The 14657-nt window shown below is 38.9% G+C and overlaps 1 protein-coding gene across 1 annotated transcript in view; it reads left to right on the forward strand.

Annotated features, from left to right (window-relative positions):
- Positions 1 to 2012: 2012 nt before the first annotated feature.
- The window catches only part of chrm4a (cholinergic receptor, muscarinic 4a), a 54509-nt gene continuing 41864 nt past the window's right edge, over positions 2013 to 14657 (forward strand). Inside the window, exon 1 of the mRNA XM_085347487.1 lies at positions 2013 to 2067. Within this exon, the coding sequence (XP_085203613.1) occupies positions 2013 to 2067 (55 nt within the window). The remainder of the gene's footprint in view (positions 2068 to 14657) is intronic.

Genomic DNA, 14657 nt, shown 5'->3' on the forward strand with positions numbered 1-14657 from the left:
CATGTGTGGGCCATCTCTGGCAAACCAGATCTGGGCTACCAAAGGGCCGTCATTCTTTCCGGTATGTGGGCCATGTGTAAGCACATTGTGTGATCTGGTATGTGGGATGAAGTTCATGGAGAGAATGCCAAAGGGTGGCTATTTTGAAGAATGTAAAATATAAAACATGTTTTGAGGAACTTCACACTTTTTTGTTTACCACAGAATTCTATATGTGTTCATTCATGGTTTTGATGCCTTTGATGCCTGCTGTGTAAACAGTCATGAAAATAAAGAAAAACCATTAAATGAGAAGGTGTGTCCAAACCTTTGACTGGCAGTGTATATATTTATATATAAGACTTAAATAAGCACCGCAAAGAGACTCAAACGCTGCTCTGTAATTTTGGAACGTGCAATAATTAACTTTAGGCTGTGGGTGCTGCACAGCATGAGCAGTGTTGTTTTGTTTTTGTTTCTCTGTATTTTTCCCTTTATCACATAACTGCCCTCTGCATTTTGAGACATCAGCCTCTCAGTCTAACCTCTTAACGACATCATCTCAGTGCTTTCTCCAGCATTTGCTGGTTCGTGGAAGGTGTGTCATCATTTGCAGTGTCTGTCTTTAAAACATTAATATCCTGTAGCTGGAAGGGATCTAAAATTACCATTTTATTAATAGAATATGCTCTAATGTGCTAACTTGGCTTACCAGAGTGCTGAAGTATTTCACTTGTAACATTGTCATTTCCACGAGTTGCTAGTTCATCAAGCTGTAAAGCTTGGTCGTCATTATTTCTCTTATTTCCACTCTCCTTGTGATTAGCAGCCCACCTCAGTCGTTCAGCTGAGATGCTCAGAACTGCTCAGAAAAAGGTGATGGAGCAGAGAAAGAGGCCACTTTTGGGGCACATGTTCTTTTGTTGTCTAATATTTTAGTGATTCATTTATTTCAACACCAGTAGGTTATGTGTGTTTCTTTTTTCTGTCACAATTAAAGCTACTTACTGTGCTGACAGTGACAGCTTAACATCAGCTGGGCTCCTTTGAAGGGTAGGACCTATTTCATTTCAGATGAGTGAAACAAAGACAGCTGGTTGATATAGTGAAGGGTTTATGGTAGTTTATGGCTCGAAGCAGTATTTCTTGCAAATGATTTTCACTCCTTGTGGAAGAAAACTGATAACATAGCATTTGGTTTTTACTTGCTGGTTATAAACAGCCTCATTTCTAAACTCTTTAGTTTGCTGAATGCACGAAAATGCATTTCCCCACTCCTCTCTGCTCTTATCACAGCTCTCCTTTCTCTGCTTTCCCATCTCCAGCTTTTGCAAACTTAACCACAAATTTAGTAAAAAAAGATGCATTGAGCTGAACTTCATGTTTTTAAATTAAAGTATTTCACATAGACTAGAGAATATCAACCTGCTAATTCTCAGGAGTGACTTATTAGCATCCCTAAACTAACATTTTGGTACAACAGCACTGTGAGTCAACGTTCAATGCCAAGTTATTTACCGGGATTGGCTGAAGGACATGACATCACAAGTCCTTCCTCGTCTCTCTTCCTCTCTCGCGCTCCTTCTTTACAGGCTGTGAGAGAACGAACGTGCGGTGCGCGCGAGAACGAGAACCCTGTGGCTGAAGCTGAGCGGGCACGTTTTGGATTTGCGATCAATGAGCGAAGCCTGGGATATGGATAGGTGTTAAGTCTATAACAGCTGTTAATTTATTTTTGTCGCCGTTATTATTATTATTATTATTATTATTATTATTATTAGAAAACGCATCCAGGGAGGGAAACTACACTATGAAAACTGGTTAAAGAGAAAACACCACACAAGCAGGAGAAACATAATGTGAACTGTGAGTGTGCTTGACAGAAAAGCGGAGCGGAGGATAACATCATCTACGCAAGGGTGACAGTGGGTAGAAAACTTGGAGAAAGAAAAACAACGTGGACGAGAGCAAAAAGAGAAAAGGAGGGAGAGAAAAGTCTCGTCTTGGCTGTTGTCGGTTCAGCGCCATGAATCATGAGTAACGACAGTAACGGAGTTGGAGGGCTTCAGCCTCTCTGGAACATCAATGGTGAGTGGTTTTTGGGAATATTTTTCTGCTTTGCCAATAAGCTTTGAGTATGTTCACTTGCGTGTGATGTTAAATGACTTACAGGACAAAAACTATACAGGTCTTCCATATAAATGTCATCAGTTGTGCAGTCCATTGACTTGTAAAGAAATATTGTCACAGCGGTTTATGCCTTCCTGAAAAGGTGGGTGAAGTGAGTTTAAGGACGTCTTGGGCGTAATTTAAATGGATTTTATACAGATACGAAAAAGCCGACAGCAGCCTTGTTTGAACAGCCAGACCCGCTAAATTATTCTCAGTTTTATTTATACAGCGCCAAATGACAACAGGGCGCTTTATATGGTAAGGCATATAACAATAACACAGTCCTTTGGTAAATGTAAAGAAAATACGTATCAGAAATACAAGTCAGTGAATTAATGTGCAATGACAAGTATGTTTTTTTGATTTATGAAGGAACAAAAATGAAAACATTTTAATAATTAATATAACATCGCAAAATTCCACGACTAACATACACACACTGTTAAGGATGGACACACTGTGCGACTGAACTGCAGTAAATAAATAAGAGCTGTATTTATGCTTTCATATTTTTCTATTATCAGTAATATGCCCACTCAACTAATAAAATATGCTTTGATCAGCAGGTAAGTGATTTAATATTCACATGAACATCCTTGAGGGGGAGGTTAGATTTAATGAAATGCTGTTATCAGGTTCATATCCATAAGCACTCTTTCCTGAGTGCTTATGCTGCTATATATTATATTATATGTACAGAACAGCATTTCAAATGCAAAAAGAGTTCCAATATAAATATAATAAGACAATTGACAGCTTTTAGTTCCTGATAAAAACATCAGGGGGTCGATGTAACAACCCCTCTCCTCACCATTTATTCCTGTTTATCCCATCAACTTCCCCCCCATCAGTAAGTTATCTGATCTTCTCCTTCTTTTTGCTTCTCATATCTTCTCTCTTTCCCGATCTGTCCTATTTACACTGTACAGAGGGGGGAGTCTTTGTTCTGCTTATATGCATGTACATTGTATTTGACATGTAGATAAAACTAACTAGAATATGTCTGTGTGTGTGTACATGTAGCCATGCACAAAGGTGGCTGTGGCTCATATAAAAGAAGCAGGTTATCTGTTAATTGCAGGGTTGGCTGTTTGCTTCCTGGCATCTCCTAGTGCCAGTTGCCCTTGAGCAAGATACTAAAGCCCAGGTTGCTGGTGACTGCAAACATTTTGTGTAAAATAAAGTGCTTTTATGACCTACTTAAGGTTCTATGTAAGCAGAGACAGTGTGCGTAAACTGGAGAAAAATCTTTGTGTTTTTCAGCAGTGGTACAGAATGTTTATTGCTTTGATGTGTCTACTGCTTAAGCGATTAACAAAGAAAGCTTTTGTTTTTATGCGTTTGTAGTTATATGAATTAGTGTGAAAAGACCTTTGTTATTCTGATAGGTTATTATGCAGTGAGGGAAAACGTTACCAGTGTTACAATTCACAACATCTTCAGATACACCGTAGAAAACACAAAGTCTTACCTCCTTAGGTAAAGCTGAGTACTGCTACATATTGACAAGCATGCGTGCAAAACAAAAACTGAACAAATAAATACAGTGTGGTCTTTTCACACCACTGTGTTTATTGTTTGCACCCTTCCTGATTTCCTATTTATTTGTATATTTTGAAATATATTTATATATTTCAGACCAACAAACAAATGTAAATATTAGACAAAGATGACACAAGTAAACACAAAATGCAGTTTCTAAAAGGTGTTTATGATCAGGGGGAAAACAACCCACATGGCCCTGTGTGAAAAAGTGATTGCCCCCTAAACCTAATAAGTAGTTGGGCCACCCTTAGCAGCAACAGCCACAGTGATGTAACCGGCAATGAGTTCTTTACAACACGGTGGAGGGATAAGTCAGATTCAGGTCAGGACTAGGAAACTCCAACAGGTGGACCCCAAAACGTTGATTCTGTTCATGTGGACGTAGCGTTTTCAGTGGGAGAAACATTTCGTCTCTTCATCAGTCTCAGCTGACTGCAGGTTTCCCCAACCAAGTCACTGAGTAACAAAATGTTTCTCCCACTGAAACGCTACTTTTTGTGATTTCCTCACCTGGATGATCGACCATGCATCAAGACATTCAGAGGTGGTGGTGTTGGTGTAGATCATTGTCCTGCTGCAGAACCCAAATGCATTTCAACTGATGGCTGAACATCCTCCTTCAGGATGTTTTGGGAGGCAGCAGAATTCATGTTTCCCTTTACCACAAAAACTCTTCCAGGTCCTGACGTGGCAAAACAGCCCCCGGCCATCACACTACAACCACCATCTTTTAATGTTGCTGAAATGCTGTTAGAGTTATGCCAGATGTAATGGGACTCAACCTTCCAGAAAGTTCAGCTTTTGTCTCACCAGTCTATAGAATATTTCCCCAAAAGTCTTGGGGATCATCGAGATGGTTTTTTTGCAAATGTGAGACCTTTGTGTCCTTTTTGGTCAGCAATGGTTTTCTCTTTAAGCTGTTCCATAGTAGCCATTTTACCCCGTCTCTCTCTTATTGTTGAATCGTGAATTCTGACCTTTACTGAGACATGTGAAGCCTGCAGTTCTTTAATGTTGTTCTTGGGTTCTTTTGTGACCTCCATAAGTCATCGTTGTGCTCGTAGATAGGGCTGCTCGATTATGGCAAAAATGATAATCACGATTATTTTCACTGAAATTGAGATCTCGATTATTTGACGATATTTATTTAACCCTTAAGACCTACCATAGAACCAAGTCCGCCAGAGCTTATATTTTTTTTTTTACATGTTGTAGTGCCATTTGTGGGAGCATTTCAAGTTGCTATACAACTGTTATAGCCCATATTTTAATAATATGTATGCATTAAGTCCATAGTAACTACATTAATTGCAAAAAAGTGCAATAAACTACAAAAAAATTGAAAATTGTTTTTGTTTTTTAACATATATTTCTACTTGGAGAAATTTAAGAGGCTTATCCCTCAAAACTTTAAATACAAAAAAGTTGCAAAAAATAGTTTACAACAACAGGAAATTTATTTTGAGTGTCTTCATAGTTTTATTTTGGAGATACACCAATTTTTATATACTGCAGGAAAAACGAAAAACAATCCTATGATGCAAATTTGCAAAGAAAACAGCAGGTGCATCAAAATAAACTATTTCCAGCAGTGCAATTCGAGTTCTAAGCATCCCAGCAACTATTCAGAAAAGTCAAACATGACCAGTATAGGCTTTTAAGGCCTACAAGTAAAAAAAAAAACGACATTTTCCGCGAAAATGACATCACTTCCGGTTTCGGGCAGGAAATGGCGGACATGTGATAGTTAGCGGTGAGTCTGTTTCAATGTGCGAAGTGTTACGAACAGCTGATCGGATCGGCAAAGCGTGTTTCTGGAATATTATGTTTTTGTTCCTGCAAGAGCTTTTTATGCAGTTTATGTGGAAGGAAACCGTGACCGAGGACAAGCTGATGACATAAGATGTAAGTTTCATATGCAAAACAAATTATTGTGCTAGCTTACACGGTTCAGGTTCTACAGGGATTTAAAAATAGTTACACAAAACAGTGTGCTGCTCTGACCGGCTTTAAAGGGATAACAATGTATTGAATAATGACTTTAAAAAATAATATAAAATAGTGTGCAACACCACTGAAGTTTTTTTTTTGTTTTTTTTTCTTACCTCTTTTCAACCAACGGCCGTCACTCTCCTCTCTAAATAACTTCTGCTTAGCTTTCCGAACTTCCTTCGGGTCCTCTTAATCAGCGGTCTCAACCTTTTTTGCGCCACGGACAATATTTTCACGGACTGGCCTTTAAGGTGTCGCGGATAAATGAGGGAGGGGCTAATAATCGGCTCAGTCATTTTTAATGATCGTTGAAAGCCCAGATCGTAATCGTGATTAAAATTCGATTAATTGAGCAGCCCTACTCGTAGAGTTACTTTTGGTTGGCTGGTCGCTCCTGGGAAGGTTCACCACTGTTCCATGTTTTCGCCATTTGTGGATAATGGCTCTCACCGTGGTTCAGTGAGAGAGCCAGTGGGGCTCTCACTGCTTCATTTTGTCAGACTGGTTCTATTTAAGGGATTTCTTGATTCAACAGGTCTGCCAGTAGTCAGGCCTGAGTGTGTTTAGTGAAACTGAAATGCTTAAACTTAAAAATGCATTTTGTATTTACTTAGATGATCTCTGTCTAATATTAAAACGTGTTTGATGATCTGAAACATGTAGATTTGATAAATATGGAAAACACTAGGAAATCAGGAAGGGGCAACACTTTTCACATATATTATGTAACATGTATTATGTAAATACATGTTACATAATAAAATATGTTGAAATTAAAAAAAAAACCCCAAAACCCCCAAACAAAACTTATGTGAGACAATAAGTGTAATGTGTGCTTTTGGGAAATTACCTGAAATATGAGCATGCTTTGTGGCAATGCCCTGCCTGACGTTGGGGGTTCTTAGCCACACACAGCAGTGACAGAAGAAGTCTGATTACTAACTGCCTTAGTAATCAAGCTAAAATGACATTTCTTTAGCAAATAAAGCTGAGGCCTTGAGGCAACTGTGAGAAGCTAAAGAAATAGAAACAACTCAGATTTAGTATCCTGTATAATCAGGTAAAAGAAAACACAATTTGTGATAAATGAAAGCAGTAAAATGTACTTTTGAAGAACTAAACGTTAGTGTGAAAACACCCTTTATAGTAATGTAATGTAATAAATGATCTGAAAATACAGGCCTTTGAAATAGAACCACAACAGCAACCCCACATTTCCATGAGATTTCCATCAGTGATGGGGGGCATTTAAAAGTTGATGTGTACTGTTAGCCGACGCGTATGGATCAGTAATTAAGGTTTGACTCTCATCCTCGACTGGAGCAGCTGATGGGTGTCATCAGGACGCTACAGCACAGAGCGAACACCATCCCCACAGACACAGCAGCCAGAAAATCCCATCAAACAGGCCCTGAGTAAATGTGGTTATCTAAGCTGAATGTTTGTCAAAGCTGGGAAGAAAGGTCCAGGTGATCCAGGAGAGAAGAAGGACAACTGCTGCAGTCAGCTGAGACCGAAGAAGTCACCTGGATGATGAAACGTTTCTCCCGCTGAAGACGCCACGTCCAGATGAACAGAATCGAGTTTATGGGAAGAAATATACCAGTAATCTAAGATCTGTAATTCCACATGAGAAGCTAGATAAGCTTATGCTGTACACGATCTTAATAAATGTGTCCGAGGCACTTTTCTCCTCCTGTAGTGAATCAGCATCAAAGCTTTCTTTACATATTACACAATTTTGATATTTAATTACCCCGAGCAGTGATTTTTACTTTAACTCGATCCCTTGTTTTGTTGTTTTTTTCATTTGTGTATTTATTTCAATATATTGGGTTTTTTTATGAAGATCATATTGTCTAAAATGTCATAGCATGTACTTCCAAATTTATTCTTGGGTATAAAAGATTGATCTCATCTCCTAAAACTGGTCGGTGAGCAGTGATACTTATCCTTTGACTAAACAATACAAACTAACTGAGAAAAGATGCTTCTAGGCCTACTAGATCATTGCTAATGTTTATGTGAGAAGCTCTCTAAAAATTGGAATGTGGGAAGATTTATCATTCATAAAAGCTGAAATCACTCTACTTCTATTAAATTAGTTTACCAGCGTTATCTACCAGAGCTGGAAGTGAGTGTGGGGAAATGAACCTACTGTAGGGGATATGGCACTGAATAGAATTATAACGCACCACATGAATAACAATAAATGTAATTATATGTAAAGGATATATTATTATTTTTATGATGAAATGCAGCAATATGCAGAATTATACCACTTAACCAGTCTAAACAGCTTACAGCAACTCATAGTCAGTTTAATGAATATAATAAAATACTTTAGGAGGGAATTCAACACAAACAGAAGTAAGAAGAGGCCACATTGATTGACAGAAATGAAAATTATCAGCCTAGAGAGGACTGAATTCAACGACACCCCAAATAATGAAGTGAAGAATGATGAGGCAAGCTCATTCATTTTGAATTTCCTCGCAGCAATTCAAAATGCTACATTTAGACATTCATACCAACTACTCAGTAGTTTGCAACGTACTTGTATGCATGCCCAGTCGGGGCATTCTCCTAATGAGACAATCAGTTGTGCAGTTGTGTACTGGGGGTCTCCCAGATCTGGACCAGGGCATCATTGAGCTCCTGGATCATCTGAGTTGTAAGCTGGGGGGGGGGGTCAGATGGACTGAAACATGTCCCAAAGCTGTTCTATTGGATTTAGGTGAGGCTAGTGTGGGGGGCCGGTCAGTGGTATCAATTCCTTCATCCTCCAGGTATTATTATGCATCTTGGACATACTGTGAGACCCCATGCTGGTGCAGCTTGTCCTGGGTTCCCCTAGTCAGGGTGCCGTTGCCTAGCCTATAGTTTTGTACGTCCCTCCATGGATGTGCCTCCCCAGACCATCACTGACCAAACCAGTCATACTGAATATGTTAGATGGTTAATGATTTTCCATTGCTGTCTAGCTCTCCTACAATCTCTTCGATGCTCTTGAGACGTTACTGGGAGACACAGCAACCTTGGGCCAGTGGCATGTGTTGATGTGCCATCCTGGAGGAGATGGCACATCAACACTCATCCAACTGACTTCTTCAGTCTCAGCTGACTGCAGGTTTCCTCAACTTTACAAACAGTACATTTGCACAATGACAAACAGCCCACTGAATGAACAATGGACTTTCTCCCACTGAAAATGCTACATCCAGATGAACAGAATCAATATTTTTGGAAATTACATACCTGGATGACTGAGCATGCATCAAGACACAGTCAAAAAAGATGTATTTTTGTGAATGTATAAATATTTTAGCAAATTTTAGCAAATTACATGTAGAAAATACTTGCAGAATTTCTACTCTCTCAGTCATGAGACCTGCTTTTGTCTTTTATTTTGCCCCGTACATCTTGTCTCACCTTGTCCACCCACCAGATGTCCTCAGTTTTCCATTGTTTTCCATTCACCTGTCTGCACACACCCTCCTTACCTGCTCATTTTGAGTCCCATTGATGTTGAGATAGACATCAAAATTAAACGGCCCAGGTACAAACATTATCCCGGCATTATACAACAATCATACCTGTGTTTCCTTTGTTTGGTCCCTAGATTTCAAATTCCTTTCCTGCTTGTGTAGCAAGCAACCTAAATGCTTATAGTTGCATTTAAAAACAGAATGTAGCAATCTGCACGGCTGGGTCCTCTGCATTCAGTTCCTTCTCTTTGCTTTCCTGTTACTATCTCTTGAGTTTTGCTTAAATTTCTCTAATCCAAGAGGAGAAAATGTACATACACATCAAAAATCAGTCATCCTCTCACAGATTTAGAGTGGTTCTGAGTGGTGTCCAAGTGTAGCAGGATCTTGCCTCCATTTAGAGCATGTGATTAAACCAATTAAGACTGAAAATGTAACAGAACAGTAGAACATTTCTCTCTCTTTTTCTTCCTCTTTCTTGACAAAATGTTCAAGGGTTTCTAGAAAGTTGACACATTTGTAAACCTGAAAGCCTTTGGCTCTTGGTCTTGCTGACCACAAAGCATCAGTACTGTAAAGAGGAACAAAATTAGTGTGATATCCTGTGATCACATTGGCATTAGACTGTTAAACTACACTACTGGTGGAGTAATAGCCATCTGATGAGTCCATACCCTGTTCTCAGTTGTTATTCTTAAATCAGTCACTTGAGGAGGATTTCCAATGAGCTTCTTTTCAGGAAAATGTTCACAAAATTCAAAAGTACATATTACTTGTGACTTTTCTTAAAAGTAATGCAGTTCATTATGTACTACTTGCCAAAGAAAGGAATTTATTACTCTATTTATTAAATTACTTTTTCATTGTTTCATAATATGACAAAATTACCAATTAACAGTATAAACGTTGGTTTACAGTCGCGCACACTGAAACAAATCCCTACACAAGGACAATATTTCTTTTAGGTTTTACATATGAACACAAACTCAGCAACACAAACCAAAACTGAAAACCAGCCCAAATAGACTAATAGACCAACACCACGGTGATTCTTACAACACTGCAAGCTTGACTGCTCATTGCTGCCTTAATACCTGTTGAGTATGGCTGCTGGGCTTGGGTTGGCATGCACTCAGCTTTCATATATCACTCTGGGTTCTTGGCTAGCTTTGTGGTAGCAAAGCTATCTGTGCAGAAGCTGTATAAGTAGCACGCTGAAGTTTCTGTCATGGACACAGTTTCCACCCTACCATCATGCTCTTGTCCTTTTGTGATATAATAAAAGTAATTTCCGTATCTCCACTTCTCAAAAGCTGTAGACCACTCTGCTATTTTCCTCCTCCTGCTAGTGTGCCAAAAAGCCATTGCCTGTCAAAAAGTCATTTACAATGTTTCTCGGTGTAAAAACAAAAGTCACATAGAGATATATATATAGCATTTATGGAGGGTAAGTCCAGCATCCTGAGATTGTACGCCAAGTGAAAGGAAGGAGGTCGAGGACCAGTGAGTGTCAGATCCACTGTCCAGGATAAGACAACAAGCATTCATGAGCCAGATGGACAACTGATCATGTGCTTAGTCAATACATCTGGCAGCAGAAACCCGAGAAAGAAGAGGAACAAAGAGAGGAACTATTGGGAGGAACAGGCTCCTGCACAGGACCACCATCAGATAGAAGAAATGGCTGACATCAAGAATCCTACCAGTGACTGGACAAACCTGGAGACAGACCTGAGCTAAGATCCTGGGGGACTTCCAGATACAAAGAGACAAACTGGTGATGGACAAGCAGAAGAAGACGGCCGTAGTGATAGATGTGGCTATACCAACATCAAGGAAATGAACACAAGAAGCCAGAGAAATACCGAGGGCTGAGAGAGGAGCTCGAGAAGATCTGTTTGACAGATTATAGGCCAAGAAGTAATTTACAATTCCATCCATCCTCTTCCGCTTATCCTTCTCAGGGTCGCGGGGGGCATGAGCCTATTACAGCTGTCGTAGGGCGAGAGGCAGCGTACACCCTGGACAGGCCGCCAGTCGGTCACAGGGCCAACACACAGACACAGACACGCATTCACATTCACACCTGTGGGCAATTTAGAGTTTCCACACTAACCCTACTGTCACTGCATGACATTACTGATATTACTTCAAGTATTTATGATAAATAAGTACTGGAACTATTTATTTATTTATTTATTTTGTCAGATTGTGAACAGCAGCTACACCACTTCTGTTTTGTAATGGCCTACTTTTTACAGGCTTTTGATTATACAATGTTGCATCAGGCTGTGCATTTGTGTCTGAATGAGTGTTTTTTTAACTGCAGATATTATTACTGGTACATTCCCAGTAAGCTGCTATCAAAATGAGTGATAGTGGAATTAGAGGACAGGGTTTTGGCATCAAGCCGATGAGGATGTGTGCAAGGGGCCCAGAACAGTGCTTCAGATTTACTAATATGTAATAGCTGCTTAATCTTGCCTTCTTTTTCTGTTTAAATTTAAAACTATTTGTTAATATGTAATATGTGTTGATGTTGTGTAATGTACAGTACTTTACACATAGTATGGCAGCTCATTGAAACAGTAATGATATGGCAGGAAGTGATAATGCCATGAATCTTTTTTACTGTTTTTTGTTTACTAAGCCTCTTTGTTACCTGACATGTCTTCTACAAAGACAAACACATTCTAATAAGATTAAATGTTTTCCAGATTGGAGACGTCTGAACATCAGTTGGTGTAAAATAATGTGTAGTACATAATTATGTAGGAGAGGCAATTAATGCACTGATAGAGACAGAACAAAGAGCCTTTTTCTCAGTAACCAGAACTGGATCAGACCGTATCTACATCCTGGATGGGATGCAGATAACACCAGCCCTTTGTATTTGACAAAATCAAACAACACTCATTCCATTATGTTCCATTACAACTTGGGATTGAGAGTACTGATGTTGATCACAAAATAAAGATTTTAAAAGCATTAATTTTATTCTGGTATGATTGCCGTGGCAAATTATGGTTTAAATGGAAGAACAATACTTACAGGAAGGTTTCTCTTCATTCTTCTAGTCATCATAACCAGCTAAACCTTTGTAATGCTAATAAATTCATCTAGTGTCAGATATTGTAACCACGACATGAGTATTGGTCAATGTGGTTTTTAAAAAAGTAAAAACAGCATCAGATGTGACTAAATGTAATTAAGAAAAAAAGAAGGAGAAATAAACGACAATGCTCTGAGCATCATGTTTGATCTGCTGATTTTCCAATAAACACAGTCATGTTTTGGCTTATGAAATGTTATCATAGCTGTTTAGAAATGCTGCATTAGATAACATGCAGTGGTCATTTATTTACAATGGTGACATCTACTCGTGAGCTCCCGCAGCTTTCCAGCTGCCTTGTCTCCAGTTAGCTCCCCTCTCCAGTCCTATTAAAATAGGGAGGGTGTGATTAGTAAATTGCTCCCAGCTGCCCTGCCAGCCTCCCTGGCAGACCCAAAGTTATAAAACAGCTGAATCAGAGGACAGGTTTCTGAGAGTTAACAGCTTGTGTGATAGTCACCGACCCTGGATCCACCCTTGTACAGAGTAAGAGGCACCCTGAACCAAAGTGGCTACCACAGCATTCTGCAGCACCATGCAGAACCTACAGCAAGATAATGACCCAAAACATCAGTCCAAGCTGTGCCAGAACTACCTCAGGAAAAAGAACAAGATGGTGAGCTTGAAAACATGGAGTCCAGCACAGCCTCCAGACTTAAATCCCATCGGATGAACTGTCAGAAGAGCAAGGCAACCTACAAGGTCCACATTTATGGGAACTTCTGCAACAGACATGGGAGAATATTTGATTTCTATTGTAGAATAGTGTGTGTTCAACTGTTATATCTGCCCAAGGTGGCTACTGATGAGTCAAAGGTTAGAATACATTTTAGTCAATAAATCGATTCCATGATTTCTTTTTTAACTCCAATTGCTTATTTGTACTGTGCTTTCATTTCAGACTGCGACGAGATATTAAACTGCATAATTTTCAATAAAAAACTGGAAAAAATGGGGTGTTCTAAAACTTCTGACCCATAGTGTATGTGGGATTTTAAAAGCATGTGTCAAATATTCCTAAAAGTAACAGCTGTGTAAAGTGACGTCAGAGTGATGTCTTTTATATGTCATTTTCTGATGTCCAGTTTTGGTCCACTGAAGGGGTTGTTCTGTAACATCCACTGAGTGATTAGTGTTGACTTGTCCAAATGTCTTTAGTATTTTAGACGTCGTTTTTATACTGCTTCTATGGGCTCTGTAGTCCCAAGTTTCCAGAGGGTGGACATGTTTTCTATAGGTTACCAGTTAATTTTTCTGTACTGTTGTTTACACCTTTATAACTGTATGATTCTCCAGTAATCATCTGAGACTGGGGCAATCAAATGATCTGGAGCCGATAGCACGTCCTCCATGTGTGAAGGAGTGCAGAGTAGTCAGCGGACATCTCCAAGATGTCTTGATGCAAAAATAATAGTGAACAGCTGCACGGTGGATTTTTGAGCATGTCCCCAGCTTCTCACAGGCAGTTTACAAATGTGTGTGTCGGCACAGACTTGCAAGCATATAATGCAGTTCATACATACACGCTTGCCCATAATTGCGTACTTTCCGTCGCAACTTCTCTCAGTCCAGCTACTGATCATAGCCATATTCACTTCGTCTTACAATCATGAGCTCTTCACAATTAAACAGGATACTTGTAAAAATAAACTATATATATCATGCAAATGGTCTTTTAAACTTACTAAATACATACATACAACAAATTTTAATAAATAAAAATGTTTGATATTTTTAAATAAAACAATATTACATTTAGAATTCATGTAAATTTCCTACACCTGTCATAGACGTCCACATGACATCCACAGAATTACCCAGTTCAATGTTCAAATGTTGCACATCACATGGATGTCCAAGTTTGGTCAATGTTGGACATTCAAATTGTGGACCTAGTGTGGACATCGATTTCCAGAATTGGTCATGGACCAAAGGAGCCAATATAGACATAATCTGAGCATCTGTCCAACATCCAGTGTTTAGTGGGTTATATTTATGTTTAGTTTAGTACGTTATGTAGTGGCCTATTTTTAAAAAAGCAGGAAATTATTATACACGTACCTCAAAATCTGACATAATGACATCACTCAAGTAAATGTACTTTAGTTCTGTACTTGAGTTTTACTACATCAGTAGAATGCTTTCAGTCAAGTGATGGAGAGTTGAATGTGATTGCAGAAATCCTTGTTGGTTCTTGTACTGGAGTCTGGAGTCAGTCCAACAACAGATTCTGGGAAACAAACAGAAGTTAAGATAAGAACTTTAGTTTTATGTTTGATTGATGTCAAAACAACAAAATGAGTTTTTATGACTAAACAAATAAAGATTCACTAGACAGAATTAAATTCAATGTGAACTTATTTTATTTT

Source organism: Diplotaxodon limnothrissa, linkage group LG23, assembly GCF_057381915.1.
Source record: "Diplotaxodon limnothrissa isolate DT_005_m linkage group LG23, D_limnothrissa_male_GT1.1, whole genome shotgun sequence".
In the NCBI taxonomy this organism is placed as follows: domain Eukaryota; kingdom Metazoa; phylum Chordata; class Actinopteri; order Cichliformes; family Cichlidae; genus Diplotaxodon; species Diplotaxodon limnothrissa.